General features: G+C 35.5%; 2 protein-coding genes across 2 annotated transcripts; both read right to left on the reverse strand.

Moving 5' to 3' along the window:
* Window positions 1-261: 261 nt before the first annotated feature.
* On the reverse strand, window positions 262-3,352 carry ocstamp (osteoclast stimulatory transmembrane protein). The gene is made up of 3 exons (XM_016239368.1): window positions 3,044-3,352; window positions 1,146-2,145; window positions 262-642 (listed from the first exon to the last, which is right to left on the reverse strand). The coding sequence occupies exons 1-3, from the start codon at window positions 3,085-3,087 to the stop codon at window positions 262-264; spliced, it is 1,425 nt and encodes a 474-aa protein (XP_016094854.1). The 5' UTR covers window positions 3,088-3,352.
* An 826-nt stretch (window positions 3,353-4,178) lies between these two features.
* Window positions 4,179-18,389, reverse strand: LOC107556306 (solute carrier family 13 member 3). Its single transcript, XM_016239382.1, has 13 exons — window positions 17,742-18,389; window positions 16,605-16,870; window positions 15,983-16,146; window positions 15,552-15,615; window positions 15,085-15,264; window positions 12,178-12,303; window positions 11,428-11,520; window positions 11,235-11,339; window positions 9,351-9,448; window positions 7,718-7,830; window positions 7,345-7,506; window positions 4,776-4,913; window positions 4,179-4,686 (listed from the first exon to the last, which is right to left on the reverse strand). Exons 1-13 carry the CDS (start codon window positions 17,847-17,849, stop codon window positions 4,510-4,512), a joined length of 1,794 nt encoding a protein of 597 aa, XP_016094868.1. The 5' UTR covers window positions 17,850-18,389; the 3' UTR covers window positions 4,179-4,509.
* Window positions 18,390-18,522: the final 133 nt, after the last annotated feature.

Consider the following 18,522-nt stretch of genomic DNA (forward strand, 5'->3'; position numbering starts at 1 on the left):
CACGGTCCCTTAATGGATCATTAACTGTAAGATAAAAGCAGAAAGCTGTTTTCACTCTGTTGAACTCTGAGGTATTTTTTCCTTTCATAGCATCATAGGTCAGACACATGCCACTTCACTGCAGTATAAGTAAACAAGGAATATATATGAATTAAAAACATTTAAAATAAATGTTGTTGAACAAAACATTTGATTCACAAATTTGAATATGTACACTTATTAAGTACGGTATTTATAACATACAGCCTAGTATTACGTGTATTATAGCTGATCTATCATCCCAGGGACTTCTTTATCTTGATGCTTGGGTTCTATAAAGAAAACCTCATTTTGTCTTTCTTTTTGTTTAGTTAGAATTTTCTTAATAAGGAACTCGACCCTTCTCTCCTCCTGCTGCTGGAAGAAAGAAGCTGCTACTTTCCTCCGAAGGCGTCGAGCGTAGACCTCCAGCGGCAGCAGGGTGTAGCTGAACAGATAGAGGAACACCAGCGCCGTCACTACACTTGGGTTCAGCTTGCTGGATTGAGCCTCACACACGTTTGGATCAGAGTGAATGAGGGCTGTGTAAGTTCTGTTGAAGTTGAACAATTCTACCTGACAGTCTGAGCTAAAGATCTTACAAATGGCCACTTCTGTTCCAACCTAAGAAGATTAGAAAGATAGAGGGGAAGAGAAGAGAGAATCGTTATTATTTTTCACAATGGTGAACAGTAACTGGCCTATTTACTTTATCTGAGTATTTTTGGAAACTTCTACTTAAAGGGATAGTTCACCAAAAATGAAAATTCTGAAAAAGTTGTTCCAGACCTGTAAGAATTACTTTCTTCTGTTGAACACAAAAGATGATATTTTGAAGAATGTTGGTAACAAACAGTTGACGGTAGCCACTGACTTCCAAAGTATCTATGAAGTGTGTTTGACTTTGACTTCCAGTTTACTTTGACTTTTTATCATTTACTTAATTACTGTACATTAGTATAAATTTAACAACAATGCTTATTCTACATTTACATGTATGCATTAAGCAGAGGCTTTTATCCAAAGCGAATTACAAATGAGGAACAATCGCAATTGGTCAAAGACTCATTTCTTGGAGTTACATTTCATCAGGATATCTTTAAGGAGAAACTGGTGGAGTGGTTTACCTTGAAGTTGACATTGATGCTGATGTTGGTGGATGGCATGTTTGAAATCCAAGGCCCACCTGGTTTCACCAAGTAATACAAGAAAAGGTCCAGCACTATCAAAAAGACTGTCATTAGCAGGTACAGAGTGATCACCATTGCTGGAGCCAGACATTTGAAAAGTTCCTTTTTAGTTATTCTGAAACTGGTGGAGTTAACTCCATTTTTCACATCCTTTGCTTCAACCACAATTCCTTTTTCAGCTCCTTTCCTCCTGAGCCCACCTGTGATATACGTGTTGTCAAATCTTACAGATGTCAGATAAGACCGAAGGTACATGACAGACTCGCTGAACAAATACAAAACAAAACCAGCAGCAAAGATCCTCCTGAATAGCAGCTTCAGGTCCTGTACTTGACTTTTAACTTCAGAGAAATCCTCCTGCACTCGCTGACTCAACACATGCAACTGTCCCTTCACTTCCGAGACATTAATATGTGTGGTGTGATCAAAATCACGCAGCGTTTGCACTAAACTCCCATCCACGCTCTCCTCGGCTCTTCTGACGATATTGTCTTTAATGGTGTTGATGAGGTCTGAGCTGCTTAGGAGACTTTGAGAGAGTTTTTCTGATGCACATTTCACAACATCTGTGAGAGTTGCAATGTTGGCGGCCATGTTGGGTAGGACAAACAGCACTACGATCATCACGGATGTGGACAAGAGCAGTTTACGGCCCTGTCGGGTGAACAACGTCGGGAAGATTAGCGTGAAGGCACATCGGAACGGATGGATGAGAGATGACAGGATAAACACAGCTGTGGCATAGATACCAACTGCAACCAATGCTGTCTGGATGTCATATTTTAAAAGGTCTATGAGCCAGTGGAAAATTAGTGAAGCAGTTACAGCAGCCAATGAGAGACAGAAAACAAGTAGGGCGAGCAGGTGACTTGCACTCTGAGGAGTCGGAGAAGAGTAACACAACCACAGCGCCTCCATACTGCTCCTCACTGAGGCTCTAACACACACAAACACATAAATAGTAAAGACATGATCAATTGTTATATAAAGAGAGTTAGAAATGAGACGAAAGGAAAATGTTTATCTCTATAGGATAGCTGAATGAGTCTTTATTGGCTTATATCGCTTACAGCAGTTTTAATAGAAAATGAACCATTTAAGCAAATTAAATCACTTCTATAAACTAAAAGGGAAAACAAATCATATCATTTACTCACCTGCAAGTCTTTTGAAACCCATTTAACTTTATTTCTTTAGTGGAACAGAAAGGAAGTATTTACTGTAAAAATTCCAGTCTGCTTTTTCCTTTCATACAAGACTTTCTATGAATAACAACCTACAAAGTACATGAACTATTATGATACATTAATGGTTTATGGTTTTTCTTTTTTCAGCTTGACAGCCACTGGTCCCCATCTACTTTCACTGTATGACAGAATAGCTTTGACATTCTAGAAAACATTTATTGTTTTCAACAGAAGAAAAAAAGTCAAACAGATTTCAAAAGACATGAGGATGTGTAAACAGAAGTTTGTGGGGGAATATCCTATTGATAATATCAACTGACAAAAAAGACAAACAAATAGCAAGTTTCATTGTGAAACATTTGATTACTAAACCCATTGAACTTTATTTCACAGCATGTTATATTACATATTATTGTAATTAATTGCTATAGTAACAGCAATAGCAAAATCAACAACTTCATATTTCATAAATATAGTGCAATAATATTTCTCAGTATTTACATGAGAACACAATGTTACCGCTAATCTAATACAGCCTATTTCCACTTTGTCCACTTCCATTTGCTTCTTGTTCAATTATAATGAGAATCAATAAATGTCTCTATTTGGAAGCACATGTCTTTTATAATTGCAGAAATATTGACATACCTGAGGGTCAAAATAGAGAGATGGTAGTTTCTTAAAGGCATCATTACTGTTGGTTAAATGGAGGCTTGAATAAGATCATGGATTTATCTCTATATTAAAAGGTTGGTCATAATAGCAGAACTGTCCAGCTTCATATTGAGCGGGGCACTGAATACACAAATATTTATATACACCCAATCCTATGACTCTGAGCTGGATGCTGAACACACATGCACACTGACTCATTCAGTTGCTCAGATTCACATGAAACCCAAACACTGGTCACACTGCACATCCTCTAACATGGTCACTTACACAACACCACATGACATGGCAGAAAAAAACGAATCTGCTCTTTTCTTGAACCTTACAAGGAAGATATACAAAAACATATGTTTAAAAGGGAAGTCGGTAAATACTGTGCTTGCTGGTTTCAAGTGGTTTTTATCAAATATGTACTGTTTTGGTCTTCTGTGCTCTTATGTTACCATTTCCCATAATCCTACACAGTATTTTCTCCTGTTCTGTACCTGCACTGGTGGTCATATTTTTTATTATACAGTGGTGTGAAAAAGTGTTGGCCCCCTTCCTGATTTCTTATTTTTTTTGCATGTTTGTCACACTTTGTTTCAGATCATCAAACAAATTTAAATATTAGTAAAAGATAACACAAGATGCAGTTTTTACATGAAGGTTTTTATTATTAAGGGAAAGCAAAATCCAAAACTACATGGCCCTGTGTGAAAAAGTGTTTGCCCCCTAAACCTAATAACTGGTTGGGCCACCCTTAGCAGCAACAACTGTTATCTTTGACTAATATTTAAGTTTGTTTGATGATCTGAAACATTAAAGTGTGACAAATATGCAAAAAAATAAGAAATCAGGAAGGGGGCCAACACTTTTTCACACCACTGTATATGGATTTAAGTGTTAAATCGGTCACTGGGTCAATTTAGAGGTTTGCCAATAACTTTACATAATTTTTATGGATCAATGCTTTAATTGGGACATATGGACAATGAACACAAGATCACAACAACAGAAAATAGAAATGTTACATAATGAATAATTACTGCATAAATACAACAAATTTACAACATCAATACAAATTACATTAAAACAACACATTTACAATCTAAAAAAATAGATGCAGAGGATACTTTATTAAAAATGTTGAGATTTGCATAAAAGATTTTAACATCTTGAATTTAACTTGCTTCCTACCAGTTTAAATCTACATATATCTGTATAAACATTACAAGTTTTTAAACATTTTTAAATGTCCTGCCCAAAATTGATGAAGTTGCATCAAGGCACAAGAGGGCAGTGCTAAGCAGGAAGTGAGGTCATGATAGTGTTGATCCATCCACAGCGGGAATCCCTCAGTTAAGCAATTTTTCCATTTCTTTATAGTCTTATATCTACAGTATATACAGAATCTGGCCTGACTGTGCATCCGTATTTGTATCCGTATCTGTAGTTGTTCTCTAACCTGTCATATTCATGGTTGCTATAGCATGTGTAGCCACAGTTGCTGAGGAAGCATTTAAAGGTCTCGCCCAATCAGGGTATGTGTGTAGATTGAACATATGAAGACCCCAGGTGTTCACGGCCAAAGACACACAAAGAATTCCCAGGATGTTCATCACAAATCCTGTTTTAACCTGTGAACATCACACACACATCTTATTCGGCAACTGAAAACAACATGTCTGTGCTCTGATGTAATGTGTTTTTGTGGTTGTTTTCTCACCATATCTTTGACCATCAGGTGTCCGGAGGCAAAGGCGATTGAGTTGGGAGGTGTGGACACAGGAAGCATGAAAGCGTAAGAGCAACCAGTTGTTGCTGGGATCATGAAGTACAGTGGGTTGACGTTCACACGGATGGCCTAAAAATAAAGTATTTCGTGGATATAATGTCACAATGTAATGCTATATATGATTTTGTTTTCATTTTATAAACTATGCAAACATAAAATCATATATGCTTAATATTGGGACATTTAAGTCACACTTGTATGAATTAAATCACATTAGATAAAACATCAAATTAGGCGCCATCGTTAAATAAATGATGTTGGATGCTTTTAAAGCCATTTTTGCCATTTTAAGCAATGTTTTAATTTGTTTTGTTTTTTAACTGGTAATTTATTAGTAAAGACTAATTTTAAAAAACATTCTAAATTTAAAATTCTAAAATAAAAAAGTCTTTAAAATAAATGTCACTTTATTTGATGGTATGGTGTGTATGGTATGTTATTTAGTAAGAATGCATTGATTAATTGATTAAAAGTGACAGTAAAAGGGTGTTTATAAACATTCTATTCATCAAAATATCACAGGCAAAAAAATATATTTTGAAATAATAATAAATAAAATCTGACGATAGCTGCTCGCATCTCAGCATGTCTAACAGACATTTCTTGTTGGATGACGGACCATCACCTTCAACTCAACCTGGCTAAGACAGAATTGCTTGTGGTTTCAACAAACCCATCACTTTATCAAAATGTCACCATCCAGTTAGGCTCATCAACAATAACTCCTTCAAAAACAGCTAGAAACCTTGGAGTTGTGATTGATGTTAAGCTGAATTTCTCAGACCACATTGCTAACACTACCCGGTCCTGCAGATTTGCTTTATCCAACATTAGGAAGATCAGGCCCTTTCTTTCAGAACATGCAACACAACTCCTTGTTCAAGCTCTTGTTCTATCCAGGTTGGACTATTGCAATGCTCTCTTGGCAGGTCTTCCAGCCAGTTCTATCAAACCTTTACAATTAATCCAAAATGCTGCTGCAAGAATAATTTTTAATGAGCCAAAAGGAACGCATGTCACACCTCTGTTCATCAATTTGCACTGGCTACCAGTAGGTGCTCGCATTAAATTCAAGGCATTAATGTTTGCCTACAAAACCATCACTGGCTCTGCACCCATTTACTTAAATTCATTACTTCAGAGTTATGTGCCCTCTAGAAGCTTGTATTCTGCAAGTGAACAGCAGATTATTGTGCCATCCCAAAGAGGCACAAAATCACTTTCACTGACTTTTTCATTAACTGTTCCCTCCTGGTGGAATGACCTGCCCAAATCAATCCGAGCAGTCCTTAGCCAACTTCAAGAAACGACTAAAAATACATCCGTTCCATCTTTATTTGACCCTCTAACTCTAGCACTTTCTATTATATTTTAATTCTACTTTATCTATTTATTTTCTTTTTTTATTTAAAACAAACAACAACAAAAAAAACACTAGCTTTCTATTTTTTTCTATTCTATCTACTTGTTTTTCTTTGTGTGTGTGTGTAAATATATACATATATATTTATTTATTTATTTATTTTTTACTTGCTACATGTACTGCTTCAGTACTCTTTTGTTAGTTTTGATTCCTTCTATTGTTCTCATTTGTAAGTTGCTTTGGATAAAAGCGTCTGCTAAATGACTAAATATAATTGTAAATGAAATATATTAGACTAGAAAGCATTTATTTCAAATTGTAATAATATTTTAATATTTACAACTAGCAATATTACTGTTTACTGTATCATGAAAATTCTATAGGTACTAGGGTTGTCAAAAAAAATCGAATTTCGAATATTCGTCGAATTTAAAATAAAAATCCACATTCGAATGCAAAAACGTTGCGTCACTAGATGCGGCGCTGCTGCGCTGTTCATTTAAAATATAGCGGAAAAAGAGAACATCAATGCGGAGAAGATCTTTGTTAACGTCAAAACCGAAACCAAGCCGTTCACACAGAACGCAGTTTTCACGCATTTTCTAGACGGACATCTATTACTGTTGCACTCGCGTCTTGCACAAAAGAGCCTGCGTGTTTAGAAAGCCATGTAAAATTAATGCAAGTTTTACTTTGAAAGAATATATATATCGAGACTTTATGGCTGTTTTTTCCCCATTCCACTGCATTTTTAAATGAAAAATGTACTCTGTGTGATTGGCTTTCCGCTCTTTGTATTAAACTATGCATACATACATGATGTTTTTTTGTTTATAGTTGTTTAAGCAACGTATTTATAATTGGTTTATAAACATTATTTTAAACATTATGCACTTTTTTTCGCAGATGTTATCTTATGCTTTGAATGATGCGCCCTCTTGTGGCCTCAGGAGAGAAGCCAAAAGCTTTTCTTCACCCTAACTGAAATGATGCATTTTAAATTCGAATATAATTCGAATTTTAATCATATTTAAGTACAAAATTCGAATTTCGTTTTTCAGCCATTTTGACAGCCCTAATAGGTACAATATATATACATACACACACACACATTTTATGTGGTACATTTGTCCATACCAGTTCAGCAATGACCGGGAGGAAGATAATGATGGTGGCTGTGTTACTGGCGAATTCAGTGAAGCAGGCGATGAAGGCTGTGATGAAGATGACTGCGACAGCAGGAGGAACCTGGGCTAGAGGCTGCAGATGATTTCCTATCCATACTGCTAACCCTGACTCCTATTGGCAAAAAAAAAATCTTTATGTGTCATAGGGTTTACAAAAAATCATGAGGGTCATAGGGTTTACACAATGCCTTCTAGTGAATTATCAACAGGTTGACTGAATTAGATCCTTTTAGGTATTAATTACAATTTGACATTTTAGCCATGTAATGGCAAGTTCCAGCTTGTATTTCAGTCCAAAAAGTGAAAAGCATATACTGAGGTACCTCACAGCCTTTGGCCATTGCAAATCCACCACCCAGTAGCAAAATAATATTCCACGGCACGCTCTCTTGAGCTTTTCTCCATGACAACAGGGGCACATATGGTGTATTTGAGGCTGGAGAGATAACGATAAAAATGAAAATGAATTATGACCTCAAGCTGACTGACCATCTCAAGTGCAAATCATATGTGAAAGAAAGATTTAATAGTAGGACGCATTCAGATATTCCATTTGGAGAGGGTCAAGGATTGTTTATTTAAAAAAAAAAGATTATTGAAAGACGCATATTGATCGACCATTAACCTGAATGATCCTGTATAAATACACAAATATATAAAATATTCATAAATGTATATAAAACCACACCAAGTTTAAGGCAGTTCCAATCTACAGCTCACTCAACATTCATGTTGTTGCACAAATACTGTGTATTTGACATCTGAATTTGATTGCATCTTTTGAACTGCACAAGGAAAGAAAATTGATTTGGAACTGGTAGAGAACAAAATGCATCTGACAGGAGATGAAATGTAGATCTGTACTTCATTTGATTGCTACTAAAAATGCTAAATGTGGACTCCAGAATGTCTGATGCTGCCACTTTTCGCAGCCTTCACTATAAAATACCACCCATGATGAACAGAAGGATTTATATTTTACAAGTACAAATTAGAAAGCATATTTAGCCCTTAACACACAGGAAGTACTATTTTCACAACATTCATGTTTTACATGTGGTCTAGAATTAATAACTTGATGTGCACTGTTAAAAATACCAAATAAATATGAAGAAAGTATTCACAACATAACACTGAAAAACAAAACAGTTTCACAAAATGGGTTTTATCAATCAATATTGCCTTCATTATTATTACTACGATGAATCAACCTCTAAAGTTCAGCACAAAAATCTATATTTGAAGAACCTTTTTCCACTATAAAGTACCTTTAGTAAAGTACCTTTCTATAGATGCGTAAGGTTCTTCATGGAACTTTAGACGCCAATAAGTGTGTAGTATTATCACTATTTTACAGAACTTCTAAGTCAAACATAAATTTTACACGTTTACAGCCAGTGACTAAATATTTTTAATCAGAGAGACTTTTTCGCAGAGTAGATTACTAAAAATTAGCAAACAGATTTTCCAAATATAGACAAAAGAAATGTACACAGTGTAAAAGAAACAGTGATACGTGGAAAGATTTGTTAGAGATTATTATAATCTCTCTGCACACAGTTCTCTGCTGGATCTCTCTTAGACACACTAATCTGAATCATTAACATTCCTCGTCTTATTCAGCATAAACCACACTCACATGTACTCTAGAAACCTCTTTGACTGCCAGAATAAACTGCGCTAGCTAGAAAGTTACTGTGGTAACGGAATGCAGTGGCAACGTTTGTCCTGCCAAAAATTCACAACACATTCAGTGTCCCAATTTACAAATTTGGTGTTCCAATTTACCAAATTCAAGCCCAGTATAAGCCTATTATGTCTTAGGGCCCTGATTTATTATATACAATTAATAATATTGATTGAGTTTGTTGAGTTTCTCTGATTTAAAATGTATAATTTCATAGCTCTCAGCTGTTGTAATACCACAAACAGAAAATCAATAAATCACCCACTGACCTCTTGAATCGAACCACCAGCGGAGAGATGGACACTGGGATGGAAAGAAAAAGAGGATGGAGATAATGATGACTCCAGTTACTGCGTCAGAAACGTAGCTGGAAGGAGATAAACACAGAAACATGTGAAGCGCTGCTAGTGTTACTTTCAGTGTTGCTTTTTCAAGCTCCAATTAGCAACATTGGGGGCAAAGTGAAGTTATTCAGTGCGACCTTCAGATGGTGGATAGAAAAGTTGTTCTGCTGTTTTAAATTGTTGAGCTGAGAATTCATAAGCAGTCCAAGACCACGGATGCTATTAGGATGAATATTTAATGTATGAACCGTAGCTTTCTATTGGCTGCATCCAAAAATGCATACTATCTTGCTACTACTGTTTATAGTAGACAAAGAAACTGTATGCTATGTCCGAATTCACAGTGTTCATAAAACATACCCTGATCTGCTACTTTCTTTGAGATTCTGAGGTGTGAATTTAATGGACACTTTACTATCCCATGAGGCCATGTGATAGGACTTGTGAATAGAACTTTTTTTAACAGTTGCAATGTTATTTTGGACACAGTGATGGTTGAATTGTTGGTAGATGGTTGTTATTTGGTTGACTAGTTATCAGATGCTTCTAATGAATTTACAGTTAAAATAATTGTCACTTAATTTGTGAATTGTTTAGTTAAGTGAAGTCACCAAATTTCCAAAAAAAAGTTGATTGAGAACTCCTGTCTCAGTCTTCCATTGGTAGGACAATCTAAATATGTTAGGGGCCAAAGAATGAGCGAGAATTAGCAGTCTGAAAGGAAGATGAATTTGTGAAACATTTTTGGAAAGAGCAATCAAACAAAATGTTTACTGAAAATTACTGATGGACAAACAAAATGGGAATGATCACCAATTTTTCACTGTCGACTGAAAAAAGACATTACAGAAGTCTTCCTTTTACAAATGTATCATCAACAAATGTCTTATAGCTGTAAGTAGCTGTAAGTACTTTAAAATAGAAAACTCACTCACTTTGCCATTAAATAATATACAACTGCAAATAAGATATGTTGCGTGAATGAAAATGTCAAAACAATTGTGCAGGCAAGGCATGAATGCAAGCAGCAATCCTGATTTCTCATTAGCACATTAATATGAACCACTGAATCAATGTAATTGCCATAACCAAAGGAGAGGAGGAAGTCTTTATTTCTGGATGCAATTATTTACATATGCACAGACTAATTTTCTTCCTTCTAAATGGAAATGTTTTTTAACGTAAACATAGTATATATATTTTATAAAAAAAACTTTTTTCTTTAATTAGTTTTTAGTTAAATGATTGACATTAATATAAACACTATTTAAATTAAATTAAAATATTTAAAGAAACTCCTAATTGCATACATTTTCATTGGGAAGAATAAATTAAATCCTGATGGCACAGGTTTGTTGTAGCACATATGAAATGCATTTGACTTTTACATAAAGGCACAAAAATTGTGCCATTGTGTTGGACTGAATTGTATTAGATATTAAATTATGACCAACAACTCTCAAACCTTGTCTTCATTGTTGTGACAAAGCCAATTATACTAATTATTAGTTAGGTGAATAATGTTAAAATAATGTTTTATGAAGTTTGTTTTTAGTCCCTCATGAATTTTACATTAACGTTTTAGAGATTCAAAAAATTGCATCTTTAAAGGTCAACCTAAACATAATCTATGAATCAACACCCTATAAACTGCTATTCTAAAAACCTAAAGATAAAACTTCAACAAAATGCTCAAGCAGAATATGACAGTTTTAATATTTCATTCATCTTGCATGAATCTTCATGTGAAAATGTGACACTTGAAATACCTCCATGATTTTTCAATACCTGCCTGTCACGGTGTCTTACCCTTTCGTGAAGAAAACCGACCATCCATTTACAAACTTTGGATCTCGCGTAAACAGAAGTACAGCAAAAATAATGAATAAAAAAGTGATAGATCCTTCTGCAAATCTAGGGGCAAAGAAGATATGTTAACACAATTAATGTCAGAATAGAGGGAAGCAGGGTTTATGATATGTTGAAATACTCCGTGACTTACTTTATTGGGCCAAGTTTCTTGTAGTCTTCATCAATAACAGCTTTTGCTTTTGCTTCTGCAGCTGCCCGTTCATCATGTTTGCTAATACAAAGCCTGAGTAAAACAGTTACACATTTGTGATATGTAATATAGTACAGTACAGAGGTTTTCAACCTGGGGTCTAAGAAAAAGATAGTAAAAACTGTGCAAAAATTAAAATAAATTCAATAATGCATTTATTAAAATGAATAAAAATTATGAAATAACAAAAAAGTAGAAATAGAAAATAAATACTGAAACTGGGATCATATACACACACACATAAATAGCTGCCTTTTACATTTTTAGAAGTAGAGGCCCATGAGGATGATCATACTTTTGGGCCTATGAGATAGAAAAGATGTAAAACCCCTGATATTGTCACGGGTCGTGGTTGTAGTAAAGCGCTCGAAGAACGAGTGAATGTAAATAGACTTTAATTATAACTGCAAACACAAAGAACAGGAGAACTGAATAGCATCAACACACGTAGACCAATAAATCAACAACATTAATCCGAGACAAACAAACTCAGGAGAACACAGGGCTTAAATGGAGTGGAGACAAAAGGGATGATGAAACATAACAGGTGAACAGTATTAACCATGATTAACTAATAACGTGAACAGGAACTAACCAAATAAGGCCAAACAGGAACTAAACGGGAACATACATGTGACAGATATAGTACACATGTAATTTTCTGCACATGCATTTAGTCCGCATATTTACCGTGTATTGAGTCCGCCATAGAGGAAAGCAATCCAGATCCAGCCCAAAATGAGGAAAATAAGCATCAGCGGGAAGGCAAAGACAAACCATGAGCCGAAGTTTATGAGGTCACATTCAGGGAAGTAGCTACAGACAAAAACATGCAAGACAGTTAAATTAGTTTTTGCTGTTTTTGCTCCGCCAACAAAAACAGTTAAAAATCACAAGTATTCAAGAAACATGCAGGTGTTTTGTTCCTAAATAAAAACTAATCAAACTGAATTCAAACTAATTTTAGTAAATAACTCACTCATAAAAGTAGGAACTTGTTGCCACCTACTGGCATATCAATGTAACCAGCAGAAATAGTTACTGAAAAAAATCACTAATGCATTATTAGTGTTAAGTAAGCAGACCTTAACACACACATATACACACACACACATATATATATATATAATATTATCACAAATTTAAGATAAGGCTGTCCAGAGAACATGAAAACATAAGAGTTTTAATTAGATCTCCATAGTCATTTCCTCCTCAGAAACTGATTAGTAATAATTGAGTGTCAGCTGTTTTGTATCTATTAAGTACGGCCTTGATCTATCTTTTCTTACAGAAACAGATTAATTATTATTTACATTTTTAATTAAATTACACTTTTTAATTCACTCTAATACATTTTTAATTTAAAGGCCAAGGCAGAATTAAAAACTTTACTGGTGATCAAATCAGCTGTAATGCATATTTTGTTTAACTTCAACTCTGCTTTTGTCTCTCCTTTTTTGTCAAGTCATTATGAGACAAGATGTTCTAAGCTGATTAAACATCAGTGATGAATTATGGTAAATGATTGGAGCCTGTATCTGAATGAGTTACTAAAGAAAATGTTTCCCTAACTGATGGTGGAAACACATTCAGATTACATTAACAAAGCTACATTTAATTGCATCTGAAGTATGCAAGAAAATAAAACAAATGTACAGTAGACTGCATGAATATCTCAGTGAGAAAGTTTCCATTTGAGATGTACAGCTCACCTTCTGGCTTTTTCACAGAGAATCAACCTCTAAAATGTTAAAGGTTGAACGACAACACTGCATTGTTTTGATTTTAACAAAACAGTGCATACCTTTGATCATTCACTTTATGACATTTATGAATTATATGTGTAAACCAAACTTAAGGACAGCCAGTTCAGTCTAAGGTCTTCAGGAGGGTTTATGTTTAACCCCACCCCTAAACATAACGGGCTCACACAGGGGCATAAGCAGATCGTATGAAAATGTATAAATGAGATGAACAAATTCATACAAATTAGCCACCAATTTGCCAAAACTTAAAATTGCTACAAATCGCCTTGAGATTTTGTTGGCTTATTCAGCCAATGAGTTAAAGCAATATAAATATATTTTAAATTCCTTCTTACCCTGATCATGTGAACTCCTTTGAACAAAGGGTCAGACTAAAGCACACAAGATGTTCTTTGGACCATTCTAAAATCATAATAGGTAACATGGATCATTTGGGTTTGCATGAACTTTTGAAGACCAATTAGAAGTATCCAATTAGAAAATTGCTAAATATACACACTTTCACTTGACCCAACTAGGGCCTGGTCCCAAATGGCACACTTCATGTGTACTTGCAGTCTTGCAGACTTACAATGGCCACGGCATGCCCGTGTCTGTTAAGTCCATGTGACCGTACAGTGTCCCATTTGTCATTTTAGCTTTCAGAAGTGGATTCACGAAGGCCCCCTTGGTCTTTCATTATTAATTGAATGTTTCGAATTTTGTGAAAAGACCATATATGTGTACATTAAAATTCTCAATTTGTTCTACAAAGCTGAAAATGTCAAATCTCATGCAATGTCTTTGCTTCGTGTTTATTAATTACTAAAAGTTGATTATTTTTGACATTTAAAACATTTGCCTTGCCTGGGAAACCTGTTTTAATATAGCTGGGATTTGGGGCATCTCAAACTCTGTGGCACTCAAACTAGGAAATCAAACTAGGTTCTATTTTGGCTTGTTGGTGGTGACCTAATTACTAAACAGCTTTTTCAAAAGCCTGGTGCCATCCAAAATTCATGTTAGCATGCATTAGTTGAAACAGGGCAGTATATGTCACAAGCACAATCAGTTCGACTGCCATATAATTGTTCAACACTGTTTTCACCTAAGAGCAGGACTGTCTGCCACATAGTGAAGCTCATATATAAAGGTATATGAGCAATGAATAGATCTTTGTACTACACCTTTCAGTAGCACAAAGACAAATTAAGCCCATCCAGTGGTAACGAGAAATGAAATGTTATGCATGTTAATTAAAGCTAATGCACTCGTTAGGATTGCATTAGCTTTAAATGTGTGAATTGAAGCCTGATCTGAAAACAAACTCGTATCTTGACTGCAGACTGCAGATGACAGCAACATGGTGTCATCCAGCACTGATTTTGACATGATATAATGCTAACGCTGCCTGTACAGTAGTGCACTCTCTTTTAAAAGACATGAATTTCCATGACTTTTCTATTAATGAATGAGGATTTTTTTTTAATAATATAATAAACATTGCACTGCCAATCTTGCCAATTAAATATTTTAGAGGTAAGCATAAGTGGAAAACAGTATATTTATCATAGATAACATCAATGACTGTTTTTCTGTCTTCACAAAACATCCACATCTCTTCCATAATTCACTGGCCTGTACTCTTCAGAGCAATTTGGAACTTTGTATTGCAGCCCTTTTCATGTTATTGTCTCCTTAAGATAAGTCACTTCCATTGTATTTCTCAGAAGGAAGTTACTTTAGATAAAAGCATCGTGTAAATGAATGTAGTTGAATAAAAGAATGAATGCAAGATGCAAGAATCACTGGTATGGTGATTTACAATGACAACCATGGAAAAATGGTATACCTCTTGAGCTGACCCACCAGGATCAGATTAGGGGCAGTGCCAGTGAGGGTTGCAGTTCCTCCGATGCTTGCAGCATAAGGTATAGAAATCAGAAAACCTTTCCACACTTTCATCTGGTATTCAGCCTCTCTTCTGACTTCTTCCAGATTCTTTTGCTCTGATCTGTCTGTCCAATCCGGTCTGTGAGGTTACAGAGAGGGATAGAATCTCTTAATAATTCAGACTTTATTGTTTAAGAGTATGAAAAGATGATCTTTTCATAAGAACATTCATAAGGTTGTCCACGTGGCCCACAATGGAGTCTAGATTATTACTAATATTATTACTCTACATTTGTTGTTACAATATCTGCAAGTTCTAGAGATGATGTTTGACATTTAATGGTAAATTTATATCAAATCTTCAAGCGCATTGTGCTTGATCTTTGCTTGTTCAAAGAATGTCACAGATTAATTATTCTCACTCACGTGTTCTCTGTGGTCAGCACCTGTTTTTCACAAGGAAGCACATGCATCTTCACCCGAGAATCACCTGCAATGGAATGTTTACTTTTTTAATAAAAAAATACCACTCTAATATGAAGCAAATTTCAGAATAAAAACAAGCTTCTGGCTGAATTTTTAAAAAGAAAAAGAAGCATTCTCACTCTCTTTGTACATTAAAAAATTATTGAATTTCAAAAGCGCTTTGTTGAAAAATTTCAGCTCAAAGTTTTCCGTTCCGGTTGTATATTATATTTTCATGTGTGCAGGTTGATTTCACACTCAAACACATCCTCAAACCAAATAAATCATTGATAGTATGCTGATGTCATGATTGCAATAAAAATGTTAAAATTAAGGACTTTAAATTCCTAATTAGCTTGAAACACATACATTATGAGTTTCTCCCCACCCACCCTCTGGATCACTCTTGTCCTTGCAGTTCTCTTTTAGAGTCTCCAGATTCCCAAAAAGGCTTTCCAGTATGGCATTAGCAATGGGCAGCATCATGGCTGTTGTGGCTGTATTACTCAACCACATTGACAGGAAAGAGGAAGTGATCATCATGCCTAAAATCAGCCTGGAGAGGAAAGAAAGACAAGTAGAGCCAAACCTAATAAACTATTATGCAACATTCCTACAGTAACTAGTACAATAAAATGTGACCATACACATGTAGTACACACTGTATTGTACATCGTGAAGCAGAGAACAATGAAATCAGTGCTAAATCTGAGTCAAATGGTTCAGTATTAATATTTAGAAACACATTCAGTAAAAAAAAAATCGCTGCACTTTCCTATTTATTAATTGATGAAAGCTGAAGCAGCTAATAGAATTGATATTTGAGTAAATGACCATACTTTCGTTGCACTTTTTGCACCAGCGCATACCTTCAGACACCTATTGTAATGTTTACAATATTATTATACTGTATATTATATATATTGTTATACAAATTGTCCATGTGTTTACCTTCTACAATTGCCAAAACTTAAGACTGGAGATCTCCTAATTTCAACGCAGATTCTTTCTTACCAGGCAGGTTTCACTCCGACGATCTTCAGCACCTTGAGGGCTATTCGGCGATGGAGACCACACTCCTCTATAGCAGATGCCATCACTAAACCACTCAGGAACAGGAAGTTAGTCTCAAGGAAGTACTGCGGACAGACCTTCTTAGAAGGCAGGATTCCCATGGTGGGGAAGAGGCACACGGGAAGCATTGCAGTCACCGCCAGCGGGAGTGCTTCGGTACACCAGTACACCGCCATCAGCAGCACCACATACAAACATTTCCCCTCCTGAAAAAGAAACAGGTGAATGTGTAGATGCAGGGAAGAATATTAAATATGATAAATCAAGTATAATTATTTCATTGCTTTACTGACACATCATATACATTTTCTGAAATCTATGGAAGGCACTATAAAATATTGCATTTGTAAATAAATGAAGCTGGCCTTTTTTCACAAATAATTTCACTTTTCTGAGCCATTTTCCAGTTACTTTGAACTAACTCATTCTTACTTCATTATTAATTAGATCATCCTTAGTAGATGTATGAGAGTGCAGTATTAATAATCACATTAACTACGAACATTTTCAAAAAAGTATGACAGACAGAACGTTTTTTCTTCTTTTTAGACAATACCTGTTTATCATTCAAAACCTCGCAAGCAAATTTTCTGCTTCAAAGGTGCCTCTATGCTGTCCTTCTTACAAATAAATGTCACATTTTGCCAACAGCAAAGCCATTTAAGCATGTGAACATGTATGCCTGTGTTTAAAATGGTTTTAGGGGCCTCTGGATTTTGAGTAATCTCAGTATTTTTTATTTTGCAATGTAAGTCAATAGACACTAAACGATTTGGTTACCAACAATCTTTAGAATGTCTTATTCTTTGTTCCTAATACAGGTTTGGAACGACATAAAGATAAGTAAATGATGACAGAAATGTAATTTTATGGTGAACTGTCCCTTTAAGAAACCCGTGCTCATGCTCTTATTACTGAAAAAACAATTGTATTCTGGAATAGGTCAATATCTGCATACATTTACATTATTGTAATCAACTGGGTGGCACAATTAGGCTACTTTAACGCATATTTAACCATCCTCTGGGTTCAAAAGGCCAAAGCAGCAAGTGGCTAATTTTAACAACAACGTTTTACCTTTGGTGGCACAACGAAGAGCAGCGGGAGCAGCAGTAACGGGGCGAGCATCAGGATGAGCTGCTTGCGCGCGCCCCAGAGCTTCCTGGAAAACTTTGCAGGGTCCATAGTGGCATAAAACCTGTTTCCTTCCCTTTGTCTTTGCACTGGGACCGGCTGCGGCTCTGGCGCTTGGTCTCCAACTTTATTACTTTTGCTTTATTATTTTTTAGCACAGCGGGAGAAGATTAACTATTGGCTTACTCGTTAACTCCCTTAAAGACCCCTCGACTTTAGCCTTCAACGTGAGTCGGTCTACAGCGCCAGCAAAGATGAAGAGCAAAGTGTTCTGCTTCACACAGACTACACAGAAAGAGTAAGCATTAAAAAGTATACTCTGTCAATTAAAGAAGTGTTAGCAAAGCGATAATATTGGCGATAATAATGTGTGACAGTTCAACGGTTAGTAGGTCCCTCGTGCTGATGATGCTATTTTGACTTCACGTTTCTTGAGTGCAGAGTGATTATTATAGTGCTATCAGTATAATTATGATATTTGTATTTGGTTTCCACTTAGTTATAATATTAGGCTGCATAGTTTTAACTTAGTTTTGGTTTTAGAAACTTTGTTATACTCAATCCCTAAATGGCCTCTGATATTTCCTTATAGTTTGCTTTGGTATTGCTACACTGAGGGGAGGGGGGGACATTTTTAAGGTAAAATATTGCCAGCTGTGGTTGCCATGAATTTTAAATAAATGCTGACAGCTTTTCAAAAACTCTGAGATGGCACTGGCAGTTT

The sequence above is a fragment of the Sinocyclocheilus grahami genome, unplaced genomic scaffold (assembly GCF_001515645.1).
Source record: "Sinocyclocheilus grahami isolate Dianchi unplaced genomic scaffold, SAMN03320097.WGS_v1.1 scaffold564.1, whole genome shotgun sequence".
Lineage (NCBI taxonomy): Eukaryota > Metazoa > Chordata > Actinopteri > Cypriniformes > Cyprinidae > Sinocyclocheilus > Sinocyclocheilus grahami.